Source organism: Dendropsophus ebraccatus, chromosome 9, assembly GCF_027789765.1.
Source record: "Dendropsophus ebraccatus isolate aDenEbr1 chromosome 9, aDenEbr1.pat, whole genome shotgun sequence".
Taxonomy (NCBI): domain Eukaryota; kingdom Metazoa; phylum Chordata; class Amphibia; order Anura; family Hylidae; genus Dendropsophus; species Dendropsophus ebraccatus.
Genome location: NC_091462.1, coordinates 93365017 through 93390729, shown reverse-complemented (window position 1 = coordinate 93390729; position 25713 = coordinate 93365017). Strand labels below are relative to the sequence as shown.

The 25713-nt window shown below is 42.9% G+C and overlaps 2 protein-coding genes across 7 annotated transcripts in view; one reads left to right on the top strand and one right to left on the bottom strand.

Annotated features, from left to right (window-relative positions):
• C9H7orf50 (chromosome 9 C7orf50 homolog) overlaps window positions 1-25713 on the top strand; it is a 225749-nt gene that overhangs the window by 117227 nt on the left and 82809 nt on the right. The window lies entirely within an intron of this gene.
• GPR146 (G protein-coupled receptor 146) overlaps window positions 22604-25713 on the bottom strand; it is a 40914-nt gene continuing 37804 nt past the window's right edge. For all 3 annotated transcript variants that reach the window (XM_069983872.1, XM_069983874.1, XM_069983873.1), the window contains exon 2: window positions 22604-24293. In XM_069983872.1, coding sequence (XP_069839973.1) covers window positions 23250-24251 — 1002 coding nt within the window. In that variant the 5' untranslated portion in view covers window positions 24252-24293 and the 3' untranslated portion in view covers window positions 22604-23249. The remainder of the gene's footprint in view (window positions 24294-25713) is intronic.

Here is a 25713-nt window from a genome sequence, read left to right as displayed (position 1 = left end):
TACAGGTAGAGAATACAGTGTGCTGTGTGGTGTTACAGGTAGAGAATACAGCGTGCTGTGTGGTGTTACAGGTAGAGAATACAGCGTGCTGTGTGGTGTTACAGGTAGAGAATACAGTGCTGTGTGGTGTTACAGGTAGAGAATACAGTGTGCTGTGTGGTGTTACAGGTAGAGAATACAGCGTGCTGTGTGGTGTTACAGGTAGAGAATACAGCTTGCTGTGTGGTGTTACAGGTAGAGAATACAGTGCTGTGTGGTGTTACAGGTAGAGAATACAGCGTGCTGTGCGGTGTTACAGGTAGAGAATAGAGCGTGCTGTGTGGTGTTACAGGTAGAGAATACAGCGTGCTGTGTGGTGTTACAGGTAGAGAATACAGCGTGCTGTGTGGTGTTACAGGTAGAGAATACAGTGCTGTGTGGTGTTACAGGTAGAGAATACAGCTTGCTGTGTGGTGTTACAGGTACAGAGTACAGCGTGCTGTGAGGTATTATAGGTAGAGAATACAGTGTGCTGTGTGGTGTTACAGGTAGAGAATACAGTGTGCTGTGTGGTGTTACAGGTAGAGAATACAGCATGTTGTGTGGTGTTACAGGTAGAGAATACAGCGTGCTGTGTGGTGTTACAGAAAGAGAATACAGCGTGCTGTGTGGTGTTACAGGTAGAGAATACAGCTTGCTGTGTGGTGTTACAGGTACAGAGTACAGCGTGCTGTGAGGTATTATAGGTAGAGAATACAGTGTGCTGTGTGGTGTTACAGGTAGAGAATACAGCGTGCTGTGTGGTGTTACAGGTAGAGAATACAACGTGCTGTGTGGTGTTACAGGTAGAGAATACAGCGTGCTGTGTGGTGTTACAGGTACAGAGTACAGCGTGCTGTGAGGTATTATAGGTAGAGAATACAGTGTGCTGTGTGGTGTTACAGGTACAGAATACAGCGTGCTGTGAGGTATAATAGGTAGAGAATACAGCGTGCTGTGTGGTGTTACAGGTAGAGAATACAGCGTGCTGTGCGGTGTTACAGGTAGAGAATAGAGTGTGCTGTGTGGTGTTACAGGTAGAGAATACAGCGTGCTGTGAGGTATTATAGGTAGAGAATACAGTGTGCTGTGTGGTGTTACAGGTAGAGAATACAGTGTGCTGTGTGGTGTTACAGGTAGAGAATACAGTGCTGGGTGGTGTTACAGGTAGAGAATACAGTGCTGTGTGGTGTTACAGGTAGAGAATACAGCGTGCTGTGTGGTGTTACAGGTAGAGAATACAGGGTGCTGTGTGGTGTTACAGGTAGAGAATACAGCGTGCTGTGCGGTGTTACAGGTAGAGAATACAGTGTGCTGTGTGGTGTTACAGGTAGAGAATACAGCGTGCTGTTTGGTGTTACAGGTAGAGAATACAGCGTGCTGTGTGATATTACAGGTAGAGAATACAGCGTGCTGTGTGGTGTTACAGGTAGAGAATACAGCGTGCTGTGTGGTGTTACAGGTAGAGAATACAGTGTGCTGTGTGGTGTTACAGGTAGAGAATACAGCGTGCTGTGTGGTGTTACAGGTAGAGAATACAGCGTGCTGTGTGGTGTTACAGGTAGAGAATACAGTGCTGTGTGGTGTTACAGGTAGAGAATACAGCGTGCTGTGTGGTGTTACAGGTAGAGAATACAGGGTGCTGTGTGGTGTTACAGGTAGAGAATACAGCGTGCTGTGCGGTGTTACAGGTAGAGAATACAGTGTGCTGTGTGGTGTTACAGGTAGAGAATACAGTGTGCTGTGTGGTGTTACAGGTAGAGAATACAGCGTGCTGTGTGGTTTTACAGGTAGAGAATAGAGCGTGCTGTGTGGTGTTACAGGTAGAGAATACAGTGTGCTGTGTGGTGTTACAGGTAGAGAATACAGCGTGCTGTGTGGTGTTACAGGTAGAGAATACAGTGTGCTGTGTGGTGTTACAGGTAGAGAATACAGCGTGCTGTGTGGTGTTACAGGTAGAGAATACAGCGTGCTGTGTGGTGTTACAGGTAGAGAATACAGTGCTGTGTGGTGTTACAGGTAGAGAATACAGTGTGCTGTGTGGTGTTACAGGTAGAGAATACAGCGTGCTGTGTGGTGTTACAGGTAGAAAATACAGCTTGCTGTGTGGTGTTACAGGTAGAGAATACAGTGCTGTGTGGTGTTACAGGTAGAGAATACAGCGTGCTGTGCGGTGTTACAGGTAGAGAATAGAGCGTGCTGTGTGGTGTTACAGGTAGAGAATACAGCGTGCTGTGTGGTGTTACAGGTAGAGAATACAGCGTGCTGTGTGGTGTTACAGGTAGAGAATACAGTGCTGTGTGGTGTTACAGGTAGAGAATACAGCTTGCTGTGTGGTGTTACAGGTACAGAGTACAGCGTGCTGTGAGGTATTATAGGTAGAGAATACAGTGTGCTGTGTGGTGTTACAGGTAGAGAATACAGCGTGCTGTGTGGTGTTACAGGTAGAGAATACAGCGTGCTGTGTGGTGTTACAGGTAGAGAATACAGCGTGCTGTGTGGTGTTACAGGTACAGAGTACAGCGTGCTGTGAGGTATTATAGGTAGAGAATACAGTGTGCTGTGTGGTGTTACAGGTACAGAATACAGCGTGCTGTGAGGTATAATAGGTAGAGAATACAGCGTGCTGTGTGGTGTTACAGGTAGAGAATACAGCGTGCTGTGCGGTGTTACAGGTAGAGAATAGAGTGTGCTGTGTGGTGTTACAGGTACAGAATACAGCGTGCTGTGAGGTATTATAGGTAGAGAATACAGCGTGCTGTGTGGTGTTACAGGTAGAGAATACAGCGCGCTGTGTGGTGTTACAGGTAGAGAATACAGTGTGCTGTGTGGTGTTACAGGTAGAGAATACAGTGTGCTGTGTGGGGTTACAGGTAGAGAATACAGTATGCTGTGCGGTGTTACAGGTAGAGAATACAGTGTGCTGTGTGGTGTTACAGGTAGAGAATACAGCGTGCTGTGCGGTGTTACAGGTAGAGAATACAGTGTGCTGTGTGGTGTTACAGGTAGAGAATACAGCGTGCTGTTTGGTGTTACAGGTAGAGAATACAGCGTGCTGTGTGATATTACAGGTAGAGAATACAGCTTGCTGTGTGGTGTTACAGGTAGAGAATACAGTGTGCTGTGTGGTGTTACAGGTAGAGAATACAGCATGTTGTGTGGTGTTACAGGTAGAGAATACAGCGTGCTGTGTGGTGTTACAGAAAGAGAATACAGCGTGCTGTGTGGTGTTACAGGTAGAGAATACAGCTTGCTGTGTGGTGTTACAGGTACAGAGTACAGCGTGCTGTGAGGTATTATAGGTAGAGAATACAGTGTGCTGTGTGGTGTTACAGGTAGAGAATACAGCGTGCTGTGTGGTGTTACAGGTAGAGAATACAACGTGCTGTGTGGTGTTACAGGTAGAGAATACAGCGTGCTGTGTGGTGTTACAGGTACAGAGTACAGCGTGCTGTGAGGTATTATAGGTAGAGAATACAGTGTGCTGTGTGGTGTTACAGGTACAGAATACAGCGTGCTGTGAGGTATAATAGGTAGAGAATACAGCGTGCTGTGTGGTGTTACAGGTAGAGAATACAGCGTGCTGTGCGGTGTTACAGGTAGAGAATAGATTGTGCTGTGTGGTGTTACAGGTAGAGAATACAGCGTGCTGTGAGGTATTATAGGTAGAGAATACAGCGTGCTGTGTGGTGTTACAGGTAGAGAATACAGTGTGCTGTGCGGTGTTACAGGTAGAGAATACAGTGAGCTGTGTGGTGTTACAGGTAGAGAATACAGCGTGCTGTGTGGTGTTACAGGTAGAGAATACAGCGTGCTGTGTGGTGTTACAGGTAGAGAATACAGCGTGCTGTGAGGTATTATAGGTAGAGAATACAGTGTGCTGTGTGGTGTTACAGGTAGAGAATACAGTGTGCTGTGTGGTGTTACAGGTAGAGAATACAGTGCTGGGTGGTGTTACAGGTAGAGAATACAGTGCTGTGTGGTGTTACAGGTAGAGAATACAGCGTGCTGTGTGGTGTTACAGGTAGAGAATACAGGGTGCTGTGTGGTGTTACAGGTAGAGAATACAGCGTGCTGTGCGGTGTTACAGGTAGAGAATACAGTGTGCTGTGTGGTGTTACAGGTAGAGAATACAGCGTGCTGTTTGGTGTTACAGGTAGAGAATACAGCGTGCTGTGTGATATTACAGGTAGAGAATACAGCGTGCTGTGTGGTGTTACAGGTAGAGAATACAGTGTGGTGTTACAGGTAGAGAATACAGCGTGCTGTTTGGTGTTACAGGTAGAGAATACAGCGTGCTGTGTGATATTACAGGTAGAGAATACAGCATGTTGTGTGGTGTTACAGGTAGAGAATACAGCGTGCTGTGTGGTGTTACAGAAAGAGAATACAGCGTGCTGTGTGGTGTTACAGGTAGTAACTGTGCGCTGTGTGGGTGGGACCACAATTAAATGATAAAATACTGCAAATAATTCAGTAACACAATGAAACTGCAATGTATGAACACAGCCTAGATGTTCTGCAACAGTTTTGGGTGGGGAATGGGCAGGGTGTAGGACTGTGATGAGGGGAAAGCATTGCATTCTGGAACCAGTACTGCATTATGGGAACTGCTCAACCAGGAAGTAGAGAAACACAATGCAGAACAAAAACCCGCTAAGCAAATGGATTTTTGTTAGTTTCAAAACTGGGATAGATAGGTAAGTTATGCCATATGCTTCTGCAGAAGTTTAATTTTTTTAACATCTACCTGGAGTTCCCCTTTAAGGGAAGATAAGCTGCTGCCAGACAGTCAGACAGTGGCTTACTCCCTCTTCATGCCAAACTAATAGCCCTATTTCACGGAACGATTATCGTTCATAGACTCGCTCCAACGACCACTCGTTAACGAGCACTTAACGATTTTTTCAAGCAAACGATAACACAATACGTGTGGGAACGTTAACGATATCTGTAGTGTAACAATTTTTTTGAGATCGTTACATGGTCGTTTAACCCCTAGACGACCCAGGACGTAGAGTTACGTCATGGAAGTCTGTCACCAGACGACCCTGGACGTAACTGTACGTCCTGCGTGGTTCTCCCGCTATGAAGCGCGCTCCGGAGCGGAGCGCGCTTCATAGGAGGTGGGGGCCGGCTGCAGTCCTCACCTCACCGGTAATGACACGCTGCAGCGATCGCGCTGCCGCGTGTCACTTACATTAACCACTTAAGTGTAAGTGACAGGGGGAGTCCCCTGTCACTTACCGATCGGGACCCCCGCAGTGTGACTGCGGGGGTCCCGATCGTTGAAACGGACCGCCAGAGGTCTCTCACATGCCTCCATGCGGTCTGATCGGCGATCTGCTGCACTGAGCCTGCACAGGCAGGCTCAATGAGCAGATCGCCGATAACACTGATCAATGCTATGCCTATGGCATAGCAATGATCAGTGTAAAAATCCAAGTAGTGTATGTAAAAGTCCCCCACAGGGACTTCAAATGTGTAAAAAAATAAAAGTTCAAAACACTATTACACTACCCCAAAGCCCCTCCCCCAATAAAAGTTGAAATCACCCCCCTATCCCATTATATAAATAAAACATATAAAAATAAATAAATAGATAAACATATAATAAACCGTAGCGTGCGTAATTGTCCGATCTATTAAAATATAACAAGCGTCATTGTGATCGGTGAACGGCGTAGACGAAAAGGGGGAAAAAAGTGTGCGGATTACCGATTTTATGTTACATTATATATTAAAAAAAAAATCTATAAAAAGTGATCAAAACGTCCGATCTTCACAAATATGGTATTAATAAAAACTAGAGATCATGGCGGAATAAACAACGCCCCATACAGCATATGGATATGCATATGGTTGTGTTCGGACTGACCTATAGAATAATAGTGTCATGTCGCTGTTACCATATAGTGCATTACATAGACACAGGAACCCCCCAAACGTTACCATATTGCATTCTTTTTTACGATTTCACCAATTTATGTCTTCATAAATAATATATTTGGAATTCCATCATACATGTTATGGTAAAATGAATGACGCCATTACAAAGTACAACTATTCCTGTAAAAAAAAAGCACTTACATGGCCTGTAGATAGAAAACTGAAAGTGCTAGAGCTCTTAGAAGGGGAGGAGGGAAAAACGGAAACACTAAGATCAAAATTTGCGCGGTCCACTGGGTCATTTTGGCCTGGTCCTCAAAGGGTTAAAACATGGGGAAATGTAGGTAGACATTTCAAGAACGACTGAAAGATTTTTTTATTCAACGAGAAGATTAGCGAATTATTGTTGAAAGACCAACGTTTTTTTCCCGACATGTTGAAAAAAAATTGTGAACGACTCAACGACGATTTCGCTGTTGTCGTTCGCTCGTTTACAGCTATTCCACAGAACTTGCACTTTTTGTGCAATTTTTTTTTCTTTATTTGCAGATAATCTTTGTACTGTTTAATTTTTTTCCCCTTTATCTGCATAGTTCCTGATTGTACATCCCAAGGCTTCAAATCATTACACTGTTTTATACCTGGCGCCTTTTCTGCACGTTTGAGCCGCTATATTGTATTATAGAATGCCGTTCACTTCTTATAGCTATAGTGTTTGTATTACGCCTTCATGCTGTTCTCTTCTTGTAGGGGAAACCACTTCCTACTCATCGCTTTATGGTGGGCTGACTAAGAAAACAGAATGCAGGACTATTTATTTTAGTTTTGCACCTGCATCTGTAAGTGTCAGGCTGGGTTCCCATGTTTTGTTGGTGTACCACACATTTTAGAGCAGTGTTTTTTATGCAGTTATCTTCTCTGCCTTTTTTCAGTTTAAGGCTATGTTCACACAACGGCAGGACAGTCGCCATTGTTTGGCACTCAAAAATAACGGCCGTTATATTGACTGTCAAATAAAAGCCGTTGTTGCATTGAAAATTGCATTGAAATCAGTTCACAGCAGCCCAAAATAATTGACATGTCAATTATTTTAACGGCCTTATCAAACAGCCATTGTTCAGTACATTTTGTGAACAACGGCCATTGTTTGCATTGAGTTCAGTGTAACACATTTCACTATGAAAAGAACAGCCCTTGTTTTAATTGAAAAGAACGGCCGTTCTTTTCATAAAAAGTATGGTGTTTGAACATAACCTTAAACACTTTTTTTTTCAATATTTCAGTACTGTTGGATTGTGGTGATTGCTGCCTAAAGTGACTCTGTACCCACAATCTGACCCCCAGATAGCTGCTTTTAATCCAAGTTCTGTCCCGGGGTCAGTTCGGCAGGTGAGTTATTAACCTATAACTTATAAACCTGGAGCCCTGTGCCAAACCGCCGTGGCCTAGAGTATCTGTGCCCTAACTTTGCACCACCCTTCCACCCCTCCGTCCCTCCTTCCCACCCTCTTCATCATTAGGAATGCCCCAGGCAGATTGTCTCCTATTCATCAGCTGTGTGAGCACGGCACATGGGCCGGAGTGTTAAGACACCTGTGCAATGTTCACTGCAGAGGAATAGGAAATATCCTGCCTGGGGCATTTCTAATGATGAAGAGGGTGGGGAGGAGGGACGGTGGGGTGATGAAAGGTTAGGGCACAGATACTCTAGGCCACAACCATTTGGCACAGAGCTGCAAGTTTAAAAGTTGTTTTTTTTTAAGGACAATAACTGCATCACCTGCTGAACGGACCCCAGGACAGATCTTGGAGTAAAAGCAGCTATCCGAAGGTACAAGTGGTTGGGTGGGGGGCAGATTGTGGGTACAGAGTCGCTTTAAAGGAGAAGTCTGGTGAAATTTTTTATTAAAGTATTGTATTGCCCCCCAAAAGTTATATAAATCACCAATATACACTTATTACGGGAAATGCTTATGAAGTGCTTTTTTTCTATGCACTTACTACTGCATCAAGGCTTCACTTCCTGGATAACATGGTGATGTCACTTCCTGGATAAAATGGTGATGTCACGACCCGACTCCCAGAGCTGTGCAGGCTGTGGCTGCTGGAGAGGATGATGGGAGGGGGACACTGAGGGACACAAGGCACTGGAGGGACACTGAGCATCCCTCTGCCATCATCCTCTCCAGCAGCCACAGCCTGCACAGCTCTGGGAGTCGGGTCGTGACATCACCATTTTATCCAGGAAATGACGTCACCATGTTATCCAGGAAGTGAAGCCTTGATGCAGTAATAAATGCAGGAGAAAAAAAGCACTTTATAAGCATTTCCCGTAATAAGTGTATATTGGTGATTTGTATAACTTTTGGGGGGCAATACAATACTTTAATAAAAATTTTCACCGGACTTCTCCTTTAACCTCTTAAGGACATATGACGTACCGGTACGTCATATGTCCTCACTTGCACTTCAAAGCGGGGCCGCGCGGCGGCCCCGCTTTGAAGTGCCGCGATCCCGGGTGCCGCGAGTAGCCCGGGACCGCTGCTATTAGCGGGCACGGTCGGATCGCCGTGCCCGCTAATTAGCTAATCGGAGGCAGCTGTCAAAGTTGACAGCTGCCTCCGATTACCGGAGGCAACGTTTCCCTGGTGTCTAGTGGGGGAGATCGCTCCTCCGGGACCTTGTCCCGGAGGAGCGATCTCCGTTACTGATGCCGGCCAGGGACGCGTCCAAGATGGCGCCGTCCCCGGCTCGGCACTCGTTCGTTTTCGGCTGCAGCAGCCGAAAGCAAACGAGTGCCGATCTCATGGATCTCTGCAGCATATCTATGCTGCAGAGATCTCTATGAGAGATCAAAGTATATATACTAGAAGTCCCCCAGGGGGGCTTCTAGTATATGTGTAGAAAAAAAACAAAACGTGTTGTTAATAGTAAAAAGCCCCCTCCCCTAATAAAAGTCTGAATCACCCCCCTTTTCCCAGGTTTTAAATAAAAGTAAACAAATAAATAAATAAACAAACATGTTTGCTATCGCCGCGTGCGTAATCGCCCGAACTATTAATTAATCACATTCCTGATCTCGTACGGTAAACGGCGTCAGCGCAAAAAAATCCCAAAGTGCAAAATTGCGCATTTTTGGTCGCATCAAATCCAGAAAAAATTTAATAAAAAGTGATCAAAAAGTCATATATGCGCAATCAAGGTACCGATAGAAAGTAAACATCATGGCGCAAAAAATGACACCTGACACAGCCCCATAGACCCAAGAATAAAAGCGTTATAAGCCTGGGAATGGAGCGGTTTTAAGGAACGTATATTTGTTAACAATGGTTTGAATTTTTTACAGGCCATCAGATACAATATAAATTATACATGTTACATATCGTTTTAATCGTAACGACTTGAGGAACATGCATAACAAGTCAGTTTTACCCCAGGGCGAATGGCGTAAAAACACAGTTCCCCCAAATAAAAGAAATGCGTTTTTTTTTTTCAATTTCACCACACTTTGAATTTTTTTCTGGTTTCGCAGTGTACTTTATGCAAAAATTCAGCCTGTCATTGCAAAGTACAATTAGTGACGCAAAAAATAAGGGTTCATGTGGGTTTCTAGGTGGAAAAATGCAAGTGCTATGGCCTTTTAAACACAAGGAGGAAAAACCGAAAACGCAAAAACGAAAATGGGCCCCGTCCTTAAAGGGTTAAAGTGTCACTGTCGTGAATTTTTTTTTTGCAGAAATCAATAGTCCAGGCGATTTTAAGAAACTTTGTAATTGGGTTTATTATCCGAAAAATGCATTTTTATCATGAAAAAGCAGTTTGAAGCTCTCCCCCCTGTCTTCATTGTTCTCCTATGGAGAGAGCTAAAGAAAAGACCAAAACAGGACAACAAAGAGTTAATCTACAAATCCCTCACTGGTTATCTGTTCTGACCATCACCAGTGACCTGTCTGAGCTCGGATTACAGCTGTCACCCAGCTCCTTGCCTGTAATCCTCTGTTATCTGCTTTCTGCTGCCGGCTAACTCCCTCCTTCCTCCTCCCCCCTCCCCTCTCCCTAGAGCAGACAGGGGACGACTCCTGCAACAAGTCACAATTTTCAGATTTTTCAGAGTGGATGAAAAAGAGGAAGGAGGGGGGGACCTGGGAAAAGGCTTTTTACATGCAGATAATGGCAGATTTGGCTAATAAACCCAATTACAAAGTTTCTTAAAATCGCCTGGACTATTGATTTCTGCAAAAAAAAAAAATACGACAGTGACTCTTTAAGTGTGAAGCAATGTAATCCAGAGACACAGTGATTTTTGGTTGCACCACCCCTTTCATGACCAAAATCACCATATAGCCTCAGCCTAAAATCCATAGGTCCACAAAATGAAAGGGCTTATACAGGACTAATAACTGCTTTCTTTTGAAAACAGCGCCACCTCTACCCTGAGGTTGTGTGTGGTATTACTAAGCTCAATTCACCACATTAGGGTATGTTCACACTACGGAATAGGCAAGGGATTTCAAGCGCATTTCACTTGAAATTCCTTGCTTATTCCGTAGTGTGAACATACCCTTAGAAATGTGCTGCAGTACCACACACAGTCTAGGGTCAGATGTGGCGATGGTTTTAAAGTGACTACATACAAGGGGTTGTGCAACCAAAAATCACTGTGTCTCTGGATTGAATTACATCACACTTAAAGCGACTCTGTACCTATTATCTGCCCCCCCAAACCACTTGTACTTTTGGATAGCTGCTTTAACACCAAGATCTGTCCTGGGGTCCGTTCGGCAGGTGATGCAGTTATTGTCCTAAAAAAAACTACTTTTAAACTTGCAGCCCTGTGCCAAATGGACGTGGCTTACAGTATCTGTGCCTTAACTTTGCACCACTCCTCCTCCCCACCCTCTTCATCATTAGGAATTCCTCTGCAGTGAACATTGCACAGGTGCCTTAACGGTCCAGCCCATGTTCCGTGCTCACACAGGTGATGAATAGGAGAATACCTGCCTGGGGCATTCCTAATTATGAGGAGAGACAGAGAGGTTGTGCCAGCCTAATGCATAGTCACTCTAGGCCACGCCAGTTTTGCACAGGGCTGCAAGTTTAAAAGTTGTTTTTTAGGACAATAACTGCATCACCTGCCGAACGGACCCCATCACAGATCTTGGATTAAAAGCAGCTATCCAAAGGTACAAGTGGTTTGAGGGGGTCAGATTGTGGGTACAGAGTCACTTTAGAAGAAAGCATCTAGCACCAAGCCTTTAAATGAAAGCTCTTTTATTTTTTATTTTTTTTGTTGATGTTGGTTTTGGAACATTTTTTGGATGTCTTTCAAACCTTAAAAAATGGCCGGTTTGCAAACTGCTGAAAAGAATATTAATAATTAAATAAATAAAGACAATAAAAGGAAGAAAAAAAGAAGACTCCAATGGTAGAAAAAAACAGAAATTTTCAGTTTTCTTGCATGAAAAACTGACTTTTGAAGAGGCTCAAATACAGACCAAAAAAACTGAAACTTCTCATAACCTTATTATAGCATCTAGTGCCCATAGTACACCTACAGAACGTGCTTATTAATACTCTTATCACCATTTCAATTGAAATTGTTGGGTTTACTGCAATTTCATAAACCAGCAGCAGATGGCGCCATAAAACCCTCAATTTTAGTGAATCTCCTCGTTTCCTGCAACATTGCAGATTCCTAAAGGTACAGTAAATATTAAGTAATCCTGAAATTACTGTGCAAAGGAAGTCACATATTACAACTATGTTCTCTTGTATCTGTTACGACCTGTTTACTCAGCAGCGATTACACATGAAATCTCCACAGAAATCACAAACCGTAGTTTATACAGCCTGGATATAGATTAAAAAAATGTCGCTACTTGGACACTACGTTGGGTAGCCTGGGCGTGGATTAACTCCATTGAATGAGGATAATCCACAGGATACATGAGGCAAATGTGCAGGAGAAATACAAGGGTATTGTTTAGTCTCAGGCCTCCGTCTACAGTATTTTGTACAGCTAATCCTGTCATTCATTTGTGCAGCACTGTGTATCACTCCAGCAGTCAGTAGTATCATAGAGAATATACTGATGCCGGCTTCTTCTGGAATGGCCATGGATATTTCTACTGAACCTCAGCAGGCCATGTCAGCCTTGGACTTGTAGTTCCACAGCATTAGAGACCTACTGGTGTGCTGCAGTGAAGTACAAGCAGTGGGCTGGTGGCCTCAGGCCTCTCTGGGTCCTTATACTTTGGAGTGTGTTTATATAGTGGTTGCTTTGATAGTAGATTCTGGATAGTATCAGCTCTGCGCCGCCTTCAGACGCTCTGTAAGTTTTCATTCCAGCTCGGAGTATTCAGTAAATAAACACGGTTTAGTTTTCTTATTGATGGAGCAGAACGTCAGTGATGTAGTCTCGGGTCTTACGAGGGGGAATAAGGGTGGGCATTCATGCTGTGATCTCGGAGCCCCCTGTGCAATACAATATCCCTGTGTGGCGGCACAATCCTCATCTGAAATTGCAACACCCTGAAAGAAACGTTGTTGAATTTGATACTCAAATGCTAAAAAGAGCAAAGTTTTGGGTATGAGCACAACACTCAGAAATACATGTACTTCTGCGTCATGCTGTGCTTTTAGTGAGGCGTATAATGGTTTTCTGAGGATTCTTCTGCCACGCTGAATGCACTTGGACACACATCATCAAGATCCATTGCTGACAGCTCCATTGCTATTGCCATCCAATAAAATGCGAGAATGCACACTGTCCTCCCATTCATAGGACCCAGCGCTGTCCTCCCTATCATCAACCTTCACATAGATGTTCATTACTTGGCTGCACTATTTGAGCAGGGACACTCACGACCCCTATTCGATTAGCTAGGCCCCTATTTGATTAGTTAGGCTCCAACTGCTGGACCCTCTGCAGAACACGAACAGACGGTTATCCTGTGTTTCAATGGGAAGTTGTCACATGATCAAAAAGGAAGACTGCAACCAAGCTTATAATTCAGAAATAAAGTATAAAAAGACATTTTTTAAAAGTATCATTGTTACTATTTAAAGGAGAAGTCTGGCCTCAAGTTTTTTATTTTTATTTTTTTTACATGGCAGGGCACGGGTGGGGGGGACAACAAACGGTACTAACTTACCTCTCCCCATGCTGACGATCTGCCCAGCCCCGGGATCTCTTTTCCTGCTGACATCATGACCTGGCTGATGGACTTGCCTCTCAGCCAGTCAGTGAGTGGGGCAGGATACAGCTTTAGTCACTGATTGGCTGAGCAGGCTGTCCATCAGCCGGGACGGGCATTCTCAAAACGTCATCATAACTCGGGTGGGCCTGGGGAGGATCACGGGCCAAGGGAGAGGTAAGTTAGTGCTGTTTGTTTTTTCCCCTGTGCCTTGCCATTAAAAAAAATGAGGCTGGACTTCTCCTTTAAAGGGGTAATCCGTTCAACTTTTGATATGTCGCTGCTCATGGTGAGATTAACAATTCACTCCATACTTGCTATTATCTATTCAGTCTCCTTCCCCCAGTTCTGAGCTGCTGCTTTCCGCTGAAAACACAAATATTTGTGTGTGAACTTTTCTATCTGTCTCCCCCTCCCTTTTGCGATGGCTGATGTAAACAAGTCCCTGACTGGCTTTATCTGCAACTTTGTCGCTTCTTTGCTGGGACGGTTAATCTGAGGTCAACATGCTGTGATTAACCCTCCCAGCATTACAAAGAAGCTACAATGTTGCAGATAAAGCCGGTCAGGGACTTGTTTACATCAGCTGTCTCGGGGGAGGGGTGAGGAGGGGGAGACAGAAAAAAAAGCTCACACTGAGATTTTTGTGTCTTCAGCAGAAAGCAGCAGCTCAGAACTGGTGGAAAGAGACTGAATAGATAATAACAAGTATGGAAGGAATTGTTAGTCTCACCATGGGCAGCAACATATGTAGAGTTATGTTTGAGTGGAATACTCCTTTAATAGGGCTGAAAGAAAAACTCTTCCCAAAGTGCTCCTTTAAGAAATAAATCAGTAAGGAACACTGGACATAATAAAAGGTAGACATTCAAGAGACAGATGCTTTCCATCTTGAACTTCATCTGAGATTCCCCACTTCTCAATGTAGATTTCCCATAAGATGTCAAATCCTTTTGTACTTAGATGGCGATTTGTGTGATATTAGGAGAGGTCCCTCTGTTACCATTTGCTTTATTGGCATCGGTATCGGGTGTGTGAAGCGTGCCATCGCTCTGTTTACGTGCCACTCATTACTCCGACACATTTATTATTCCTGCACCTAGTAAATTATTCACTCGCTTAGTACATGGCAGTACAATTTATATTGACCTTTACGGGTTTTTTTTCCTATATGTTTCCTGGGAAATTAGGCATTAAATATATATGTGAACCGGGTGCCATTCGGTTACAATGTGTTGCGGGGGATTTAATGACAGATGGTTTAAAAAGCCAGAAGGGAAATTCGAAATAGAATTCATGGATTCTCCGGGGAACCTCCGACTTAGAACACAAGTTTACAGCGACAATATACTGTAAATTCTACCACAAAACCCTAATTGAATTGATCAGAACACTTGACTCCAGTTAACCTCTATGTACAACCACAGCGGGGGAGCATGGAAAAGGTAAGAATACACTGTTTGTTATGTTAGCCCCATGGGCAGCAACATATCAGAACTTGTTTTTGAGCAGAATACCCATTTAACTCCTTAGGATAGGGCCACGCTGCGTTTTTGCAGTCTGTTTAAAGAGGTTGTTCATAAAAAAAAACAATTCTTTTAAATCAACTGGTGCCAAAGATTTGTAATTTACTTGTATTAAAAAATCTCAATTCTGCCATTAATTATCAGCTACTGTATGTCCTGCAGGAAGTGGTATTCTTTCCAGTCTGGAGAGCAGTAGAGGTTTTCTATGGGGATTTGCTCCTGCTCTGGACAGTTTCTGTCACAGAAAGAGGTGTTACCAGAGAGAACTGTGTCAGACTGAAAATACACCACTTCCTGCAAGACATACAGCGGCTGATAAGTACGGGAAGACAGGAGATTTTTTTAATAGAAGTAAATGACAAATCTCTGGCACTTGCTGGGACTAGTTCATTTAAAAGAAAAAAAATTGAGGGTGAACTTCCTCTTTAAAAATGGATTTGTTAAATGGACGGCAAAAAGCAGTGTGAACCTACCCTTACACATTTTGAGACCTAATATCTAAAGCAGAGCTTAAAAACATGGAAATATCTGGACATAGATATAAGTAGGCGAAGGGGCTGGGGCCAATCTAGCCCCAGTGTCATGGCAGACAATGTTTTGTGTTCTGCTTACCGCAGCTGCCGCTCACACTTCTGACCCCATCTCTGACAGTATGCTCAGCCAATCACTGGCCGCTGGGCTGTCCAATCTCTGTCAGTGATTGGCTGAGCAGCCTGTCACTTCAGAGACCCGCGCAGAAGTGTTGCGGCGTTGGTTAATCTCATAGACAAGGCTGGAGGACATTGGGGCAGCTTGGGCAGGTACAAGTACATTGCTTCATTATTTTACACCAAAGTGAGGGCTGCACGGATATAGCTAATAATGTTTGTTTGGCCCTTGCTACACGATAATTAAGCCATATAATAATCTCTGTAAGGCCCCCTTCACACGTCCGGAAAATCTGTCCGGATTTCCTATCAGGAAATCCGGACGGATTTCCGGACTCATAGGCTTACATTAGACACAGACACCCTTCCGGATTTTTCCGGAAGGGTGTCCGTTCCGGAAAATAGGACCAGATTTTTTAGATCCTGTTCTATTTTCGTCCGGAAATCCGGCACGGACGCCCCCATAGAAGTCTATTCATACCCACCTCTTCCCATTCCTTGCAGCTGATGTTCATATGGCTCTGGGTCTACGCTTGTCACTTATTCTTCCTTGTTCCTGAAACGCATCATCCACCTAGGAACTGCCCACTCGGTCAATCATACACTGCAGTGGTGTCTGTGGGGACAACACATCACAAGAACAAGGAAGAAGTGGTGATGAGCAGGGACAGTTTTTCAAAATTGTAACTTGGTTTAAGAGCATTGCTTTGGTGTGAGAGCTCCTTGTACTGGGGGAGTGGAGGAGGGGCATGGTCTGCATAGCGGGGTCTACAGCACTGTACTCTGACCCAGGAAGTCTCCCTCACCTTCCAAATCATAGCAGATCCACTTCAGGCTGGGGCTTACATCAGGGGACAGGACTGTGGAGGTTTTCTCTCCATAGCTGTAACCCCTCTCTCCAGACAAAGAGCGCTGCATGTATGTGCCCACATCTGTCCTGCTCATTCCTTCATGCTCCCTGCAGTCTCTGTCAGCCCATGTGTTTTCCATCCTGCTATAATGTGCCTGCACTTACACTTAGCCATTCACACTGCTGTATAGAGAAGTTTCTGTCACTGTCCTCCTGCACAGCTCTGTGATTCTCCCTTCCTGATTGGTCCATGCTGAACACACACCCCTTCCCCATTGCTGTCATGTGACAACACAGACCTCTGACAGCAGCCCTGCTTCTCTATGCTATTTGGACACAATGAATGCAGTAACTACAGCTGCACAGAAACACTATTTTAATTCATTTGACATCATAATACATCATGTTGGGCAGAGACTATAACACTGTGTTATTCGGAGCCAGAGGCGTGTGTTGTACATTGGAGGAGCCCGCTAAGGACATGTCTTTACATACAATACTCCACATATTTGGCATTTTCACATAGTTTCTCGTACACAGACAATAATTTAGTGCTATACTGGGATTCTGTGTGTGGTGTATGCATCAGTAGGTGGATATTAGCATATTCCAGGATTAGATACAGTTTAGCCTTTCTTTCCCAGCTACCGTTAAAAAAAATAAAAAAAAAGAAATATTATTCAGCTATATCAGATGCCTGTAGATGAGGAAATCCTTCAGGTAGTGAGAAAAAATATATTTATAAAAATATAACATGTCTATTCAATAGTATTGGTAATAAAAATGTGAATAATGCCTCTTTATTTATTGTATTAGTTTTTATGAAATGAATAGATGGGGGTTATTTGCCTTCCAGAGTTCTTTTTGATGTTCCTGTAACTTCTATTAAGGGAAATATCAGATCTAGATATTTCTTAAAGCGACTCTGTACCCACAATTAAACCACTTTTAAACTTGCATGGCTGTGTCATATTGTTGTGGCCTATAATGTCTGTGCCCTAGGCCTGCACCGCCTCTCCGTCCCGCCTACCCGCCATCTTTATCATTAGGGACACCCTGGGCAGGATTTCTCCTCATCATCACCTGTCTGAACACTGCACATGAACTGGACCGTTATGGCAGTGTTCAGACAAGTGATGAATAGGAAAAATCCTGCCTGGGGCAGGCGGGGAGGAGGGACAGAAAGGCGTTGCAGGCCCAGGGCACAGACACTTTAGGCCCCACCAGTTTGACACAGCGATGCAAGTTTAAAAGCTGTTTTTTTAGGACAATAACTATATCACCTGCTGAACGGACCCCAGGACAGATCTTGGATTAAAAGCAGCTAGGTAAAGTTACAAGCAATTTGGAGGGGGCAGATACAGAGTCGCTTTAAGTTCAGAGGATAGACGATTGCATGCAGTTTATTAGGCCCGGTGCAAATGGTGATATAAGGCCTGTCCTACCTGAACGGCCAGTTCATTAGCATTAGGTCAAAGAAGGCTGCATGGAGATATCACGGCTGGGATTGCGTCCAGGTGGCCATATTCTTCTTGATTTGTTGGGGTTATCTTGACCTCTATATCTTCAAGGTTTAGCAGATCCATGGTGAGGGTCACATTAGACAACATTAGAATTGGCTACAGCCTGATGGAGAAATCTTGGCGACAACAATCTAAATCTGCATGGCTGGTGGTCCTCAAGGGTGGTACCTATTCTTGCCACCTGTCTAGGAGTCATAAGCATGTCTGAGTGTAGCACAGCCTTTTACACAGATTACTCTACTTATCTATGGGTACTTTTACAGTGCCCGATATGGGACACGAGCGATCGCTGATCAGCGCGGTCGGCATTCGTTTCCAGCGCCTTCAGAAGGCACAAGTAATATCGAGGCTGGGCCGCATGAACCATTACTGTATCCATTTCAAATGATTGCTGTTGGCTGTACATCCTCTGTTTACACATTGAGACACGTGGCCGATAGCGAGAAATTTTGACACCGTACAAAAGATGCCATTAGCCAAAGATCGGCTGTTTTCCCGCTCTGCAGTTGATCGCTGCTACTTTTACACATACCAATGAAACGAGTCTTATGAATGTCTTCTACATAGGGAGATGATCGCCGGAATGATCAAGCTGATTATTAATGGCTACCGCTTCTTGTTATGGTAAAAGCCAAAGCTATTACAGGTCCATTCTTAACTTTTTATAGTATAACTTTTGGTTCCCTTCTTGGAACAAAGGGGTTATCCAGGCTTAGAAAAACATGGCTGCTTTTTCCACCCGAGAAACAGCTCCTCTCCTGTCCTCACTTTGGGTGTAGTTTTGCAGCTCAGTTCCATTGAAGTAAATGGAGCTGAATTGTTATACCACACACAACCTGACAGGTTTTTTTTTTTTTTTGCAAGCAAGTAGCTGCGTGTTTTCTAATCCTGGGTAAGTAATTTAAAACAAAGGCTTAATGTACTGTATAGTATCCACAATGTATAAGCTCCATAATGTACAGTATAGTATCCACAATGTATAAGCTCCATAATGTACTGTATAGTATCCACAATGTATAAGCTCCATAATGTACTGTATAGTATCCACAATGTATAAGCTCCATGATGTACTGTATAGTATCCACAATGTATAAGCTCCATAATGTACTGTATAGTATCCACAATGTATAAGCTCCATAATGTACAGTATAGTATCCACAATGTATAAGCTCCATAATGTACTGTATAGTATCCACAATGTATAAGCTCCATAATGTACTGTATAGTATCCACAATGTATAAGCTCCATAATGTACTGTATAGTATCCACAATGTATAAGCGCCATAATGTACTGTATAGTATCCACAATGTATTAGCTCCATAATGTACTGTATAGTATCCACAATGTATAAGCTCCATAATGTACAGTATAGTATCCACAATGTATAAGCTCCATAATGTACTGTATAGTATCCACAATGTATAGGCTCCATAATGTACAGTATAGTATCCACAATGTATAAGCTCCATAATGTACTGTATAGTATCCACAATGTATAAGCTCCATAATGTACTGTATAGTATCCACAATGTATAAGCTCCATAATGTACTGTATAGTATCCACAATGTATAGGCTCCATAATGTACAGTATAGTATCCACAATGTATAAGCTCCATAATGTACAGTATAGTATCCACAATGTATAAGCTCCATAATGTACTGTATAGTATCCACAATGTATAAGCTCCATAATGTACTGTATAGTATCCACAATGTATAAGCTCCATAATGTACTGTATAGTATCCACAATGTATAAGCTCCATAATGTACTGTATAGTATCCACAATGTATTAGCTCCATAATGTACAGTATAGTATCCACAATGTATAAGCTCCATAATGTACAGTATAGTATCCACAATGTATAGGCTCCATAATGTACTGTATAGTATCCACAATGTATAGGCTCCATAATGTACTGTATAGTATCCACAATGTATAAGCTCCATAATGTACTGTATAGTATCCACAATGTATACGCTCCATAATGTTCTGTATAGTATCCACAATGTATAGGCTCCATAATGTACTGCATAGTATCCACAATGTATAGGCTCCATAATGTACTGTATAGTATCCACAATGTATAGGCTCCATAATGTACTGTATAGTATCCACAATGTATAGGCTACATAATGTACTGTATAGTATCCACAATGTATAAGCTCCATAATGTACTGTATAGTATCCACAATGTATAGGCTCCATAATGTACTGTATAGTATCCACAATGTATAAGCTCCATAATGTACTGTATAGTATCCACAATGTATAGGCTCCATAATGTACTGTATAGTATCCACAATGTATAAGCTCCATAATGTACTGTATAGTATCTATGGTACATTCTTATAATTTTACCAGACAGATCAGTCTCCTGTACAAGCTCCATAGACTTGAAAGGCTGGACTATAATCACAGAGACTTCCACCATATAGAGTGACCACCTTCTGATGTGCATGGGACATGTACAACAGCATAGTATTGTGCTATGTAGCCATAGGCAGACCATGTGCCTCTTCGCACCACTGTATTACAGAAAGGAATATGGGCTCATAGACTTCTATGACCGTCATATTACCTATACAGATCTGAAAAATGTTCACATACAATGGTAGACTATGTTTGTCTTTATGTGCTCTACATTCACTATACAGAACAGTGACGGGTATACATCAGCATACCATTTTGCCAGTATGCCACTTAACAGATGTGGATATACCCGTTCTATTCCTGTTTTGCACGCAATGTGTACATTTTGTTTGGTGTAACTACTTTTAGGGACATGTAAAGATCTCTATACTTGGGGACTAAACTGGAATTTTCAAGGATACATATTAAAAGTCCTGATCAGTTGGGGTCTGACTGTTCACACCCCCACTAGTTTCTAAACATTGCTGTGAGAACTGCATGGTGGAGTGCTCCTCTCCCCGTATCCTGTGATAAGGACTCGTTTACAAAGCCTTTCTCGGTGTAAAAGAGGTCCAGAGTATACATGCCTTAGGGCCCTATTCCACGGGACGATTATCGTTCGCATAATCGTTAACGATAAACAATCCAAACGACGGCTATTACGAAAGACCTGAAATTGTTCACCCATTTACATGGAAAGATAATCGTTACTTATCATCGTTCTTGCGGTCGTCTTGTCGTCGCTAATGCGTTAGTCACTACTGCGAACGACCAAACAACTTCTTATTAAATGCGAATGATTTGCGAACGAGCAACGATAAAAATAGGTCCAGGTCTTATTGAACAATCAACGATTTCTCGTTCGGTCGTTAGTTGCTATTCAAACAAACGATTATTAGAACGATTTAACGATAATCTGAACGATAATCGTCCGGTGGAATAGGGTCCTTAGGCCTGCAGCACCTTTTTTTTTTTTTCTTCATTAGCTCAAGGTAATCCATCCCAAGGACGTAGCTACTAAGAAAAAGAGAGAAGAGCTGCCCAGCCTCTTTGGCACTGTGCCCCCAGAATAAAAGATCTTTTTTATGGAAATACCGGCACCAGCACATAGCTATTCTCTTCTTCTACCAATATCTAGAGATAGGTGGTGGTGTGAACACTCAGACCCCCAACTCATCAAAACATTTGATATGTCTTTGCTACATGTCAACAATACCTGTCTGTAGACAGCAACCAGAATGAAGACACCCCTTGTTGATATAGCTGGATACAGTTAGAGAATTGCAAACAGTTCTAACTTTGAGGTTTTTGAAAATTTTTAGACTATGTTCACACACACTGTATAAACTATGGCCGCTGTCTTACATGTTCATAATTTTCTTTTACAGTATTTGGATTGCGGGCACATTTGGATGCCTGCAGTCCAAATTGGTATTGAAATCAGTGCAGTGTACGGCTGTGAGAACGGCTATACATTGTGTGAACAGACCATGAACAGCGGCTGCTGTTCACAGTCTGAAGACCTGAAATAATTGACAAGTCAATTATTTCCACGGCCGTATGGAAACAGCGGCCGTTGTGTAATACATTGTGTCCACAGCAGCTGCTGTTCCCCATATAATTTCATGCGGCCGTTGTGTAATACATTGTGTGCACAGTGGCTGCTGTTTTTTTTTTCCAAAAACAGCCATTGTTTAAATCCCCCAAAACGGCCATTCTTGTAAAAAAAAAAAGTACATTGTTTGAACATGGCCTTAGGCATTTTTTTTTCTTTTCATAAAATGGATGAAAAACCGATGCAGTTGTGTGCATCCGTTTTGATCCATTTTTCTATTGACTTCCATTGTAAAATAAAGGATCCAAAAACAGATCAAAAAGCCACCCGTATTTATTTTTTTTTTTTTAGCATACACAAAATGTGGTCGACCACATTTTTGTCTACGCTAAAAAAAGGAAGCTTGTTGATCCTTTTTTTATAATAGAAGTCAATGGAAAAGCCGATCCATTTTCCGTTTTCTGCATACAACGGATAAAAAGAACGGACTGTGAGCTCAGCCTTAGACTTTCTTTATATTCCACTAAACAACTTACTTCGAGTTTTCAAACCAACCTTATCCCCCAGTGACAGATTGAAGATTTTTCCATAAAGGAAAACCAGTAATTTCTCCATAGTTCATCCCTAGTGCATATTTCCGTAAAACATATGTACAGATAACATTTCATGTGTATATACCTCTTCTATTATGTTACTGGTTAGCAGCCTCTTGACCTTTAGCTTTTGAAGTCTTTTTTTTGCACGTTTTTGTAGCTGCCAAGCATGTGGCATTTACTGCTAGACAAGAATTCGAATGTAGAATAATCATGTGGCTTGGGCCCATAATAACGTTATCTGGCAACAACAGGGCTGGGGAATTAAGTGTAATTTGTATGTCAGCTCATATAGATGAAATGTAGACATAGCAGACTGCGGTGAGTGATAGGGATAAGTCTGTGTGCCAGATTTCGGCAGCCCCCCCCCTCCCGCCAGTATATGAATAACATTTGGATGCTCAGCCATTTACTTGTCCTTCATCAACATGATTTATTATGGATCCTGTTTTCATTAAAAATATTGAAAAAGACAACTCTCATCTGGTTAATGATATACAACTACCTGGTATCTGGTCATTTTCTTCACTTAGTAGTCAAACTATAGAAAGCTTGTTGCATACATTAGAATGAGACAACTTCACACTGTGTTATTGAGAATATAATACTTTTCTACCGTATCAAAGTGCTTTGCAGTTAATCATAGAGAACGTTCAGCCACATAATGTCCGTCCTTCCTTCCATCTTTGCCAAAGTAGAAACATTGAATTCACCAATTGGCAAGCCAGTTCTTGGATATGGTTTGCACAGGCCCACGCTGTGCTGAGCGCAACTGGTTGGCACCTCTTAGGCTACAGTTCTTGCTATATTTCCCTGGTCCCCTTTCCACCATTTATAATATAGGCTCAGAGCAAGTTTCGGGCATGTCAGTAGATACTAGTTTAGGATAAAACAAGTATAGATAATCTGGTGACATGTATTGGGATAGTTGCTGTATAGTCATGCTAAGGCTCAAAGCTAAAACAAATACCTCTCTTGATCCACTTACTACAAGGGCATATTGGTGGAGACCCACATACTATAATACCATCTGGAGCTTATGTCATCACCTGCTGAACTACCGTGCGCTCGTGTGGGCACCCCTGATTCCCGCAGTGCAGTTTCTTAAGCAACCTCTGTAATTTATTGTGAAAGTTTTTGTTAATATGTCTGTGTAGTAGAGGTATGACAAAGCTGCTTGAAAAGGCCAAGAAGCTCGAGAGTCCTTCGATGAAGTGAAATGTCCTCATGAAGCGTTGGTCAGTGGACTTTACATGAATGTCTGTAAAAGTGTTTACCATCAGGGTGGCATAGTATGGCGTCCATAAAACAAACTGTGTGCACACCGTGACGAGCAACAGGCGGTGGACTGAAGGGTCCAGTCTACCAGAGTCCTGGTCCAGGGGAGTCGCTTCTTTACGTATCTGCAAAATAAGCACCAAAGCGTAAAGTACTGCAAGAACTGGCACCACATATCCAATAAGCACCATGATGGCATCAGCTGCCTCCCGATTCTGCATCTTGGAGCACTCAATGATTTTGGTAGAGACATGATTGCAGATGTAGAAGAGGAGGGAAGAGAAGCTAGTCAGCACCGCCCCACCCCAAATGAACCCACACACGTGTTTTGTGTTGTAGACACTTGACATATATGTTCTTGGCAGGGCACACTCTATGTAATAGTCCAAGCTGAGCAAAGTCGTAGAATACATGATCACCAAAGAGGACACGTTAAAGAGAATCAGTAAAGTGATGTAAACCTCGTTCCCGAAGCTCCATAGGGACCACTTGGTATACTCGGGCCCTAGAAGATAGACTGGAGCCACAGCATTGATGATAAGTCCAGCGATGGCCATGTTCACAAAGTAGACATCGGGCATAGTCATAGTTGCCTTGTTGTATAAATTAACAAGCACGAGCTGCACATTGTAGCAGAGGCTGGTGGGGAAACAAATGATGAGGTAGAGGATGGAGAAGATGAAGAGAACGAGATGGAAATCATGGCACAGACGCTGCTCTTGGTTGTTGTCGGTATAGTTAGAATCTTCACAACTCCACATAGTGATACAAGTCAATGGCTTCTTAGCTGGTCACCAGCTGAGCTGCGAAGGAAAAAAAAGAACAATAGGTTAACACAACTTTTCCGGTATACAGTACATAGCAATAGTCATAAATACTCCAATCTCATCCTGTGTGATATGCAAATAAGGTTCTCGCCAGCAGCAAACTCGCCTCACCGTAATTATGGCCCTTTTCCTGTTGTTCACGTATAATGGCAGCATTAATTCGTCTGCCGGCAAAGATGATTCACCGTCATTGACCATTAATTCTAATTACAGGAGAAAACGGCTCTATAAATGCTCAAGAGTGGTATGTTCTGAGAAGAGTCCTCGAAGCCTGTTCATTTATAGGGGAATCGCCTAGAATTTTATACTGCACTGGTATAACTGTTTCTACATATATGAACAGTGATCTGTTTGATCTGGTTATGGTTGCTACATCTCTCCCTATATCCAAACAGGGAAAGATCTATAAACCCAGGCTGGTGGGGAAGGAGAAAGCCACCAGGGACTGCCACCATGGTGTGTGGGTCAGGCAGCATGAAAGTGATGACCGGCTCCCTTCTGTGAACTAGCCGTCAGTTATTAAAGGTGTACGGCCAGCTTAATACCCAAAGTTTTATTTCTTCTACCACAACAATTAGCTGTAAAGAATCTCTAAACAAGGCAATAAAGTGTTCACACATCCGTTTCAGGGATAACTCTGATCAGCTGATGCGTGGCATGTGAGAGACATTCTATAGCTCTGGTATTAGGGAACCGCGTCCCAGCATGACCTGTCTGTCTGTAGACTGTTGTCCAAGGCGGAATGACTAAGCAGAACCTACACACATAACACCCATGTAGTATAACACTTAAAGGCCATCTTTGTTGTTAAGTGCTTTGTATTTCCAACCCGTAAGTCAGCTTTGTTTTTAAAATACATCAGAAATATAACGGTGAGGGATTTAATTATGCATTGAGAGCGCTCAATAATTCATGCGTGCTAGGAAACCTTTGCCATGCGATCTCTCGGAAGAGCAGGCACTCTAGAAACTCCGCTGACCCACATACCAGCCCTATTCTTGCCTATTCAGCTGGCACACTTGGAGGGTGCCAACATTGACTATGCCAGTAAGAAATAAAGAAAGTGAAGTAACACAGTAAAAGTCTCGGTGAAATGTTCAGTAATAGCATTGACCTCAGGTTCTTCCTGGCTTGGATGCAGATATCAGCCTACTAACGTGCCTTGTAATTTATCCAGTACATGCCAATGAAAACGGCAACACTAGAACAAGCTTGGAACCAAATAGGATATTGAAATATAAGCTTTGAAGGAATTTCCATTAATGTAGTCTCATGCTCACAGCACAAAGCCTACGGGGCGGGATTGCATTGCAAATGCACAGAAAATCCATGGCCTTTAACCACAAGGATCAGCATGGATGGGTTTTTATTTCTGTAACTATCAGCAGGTTAGACG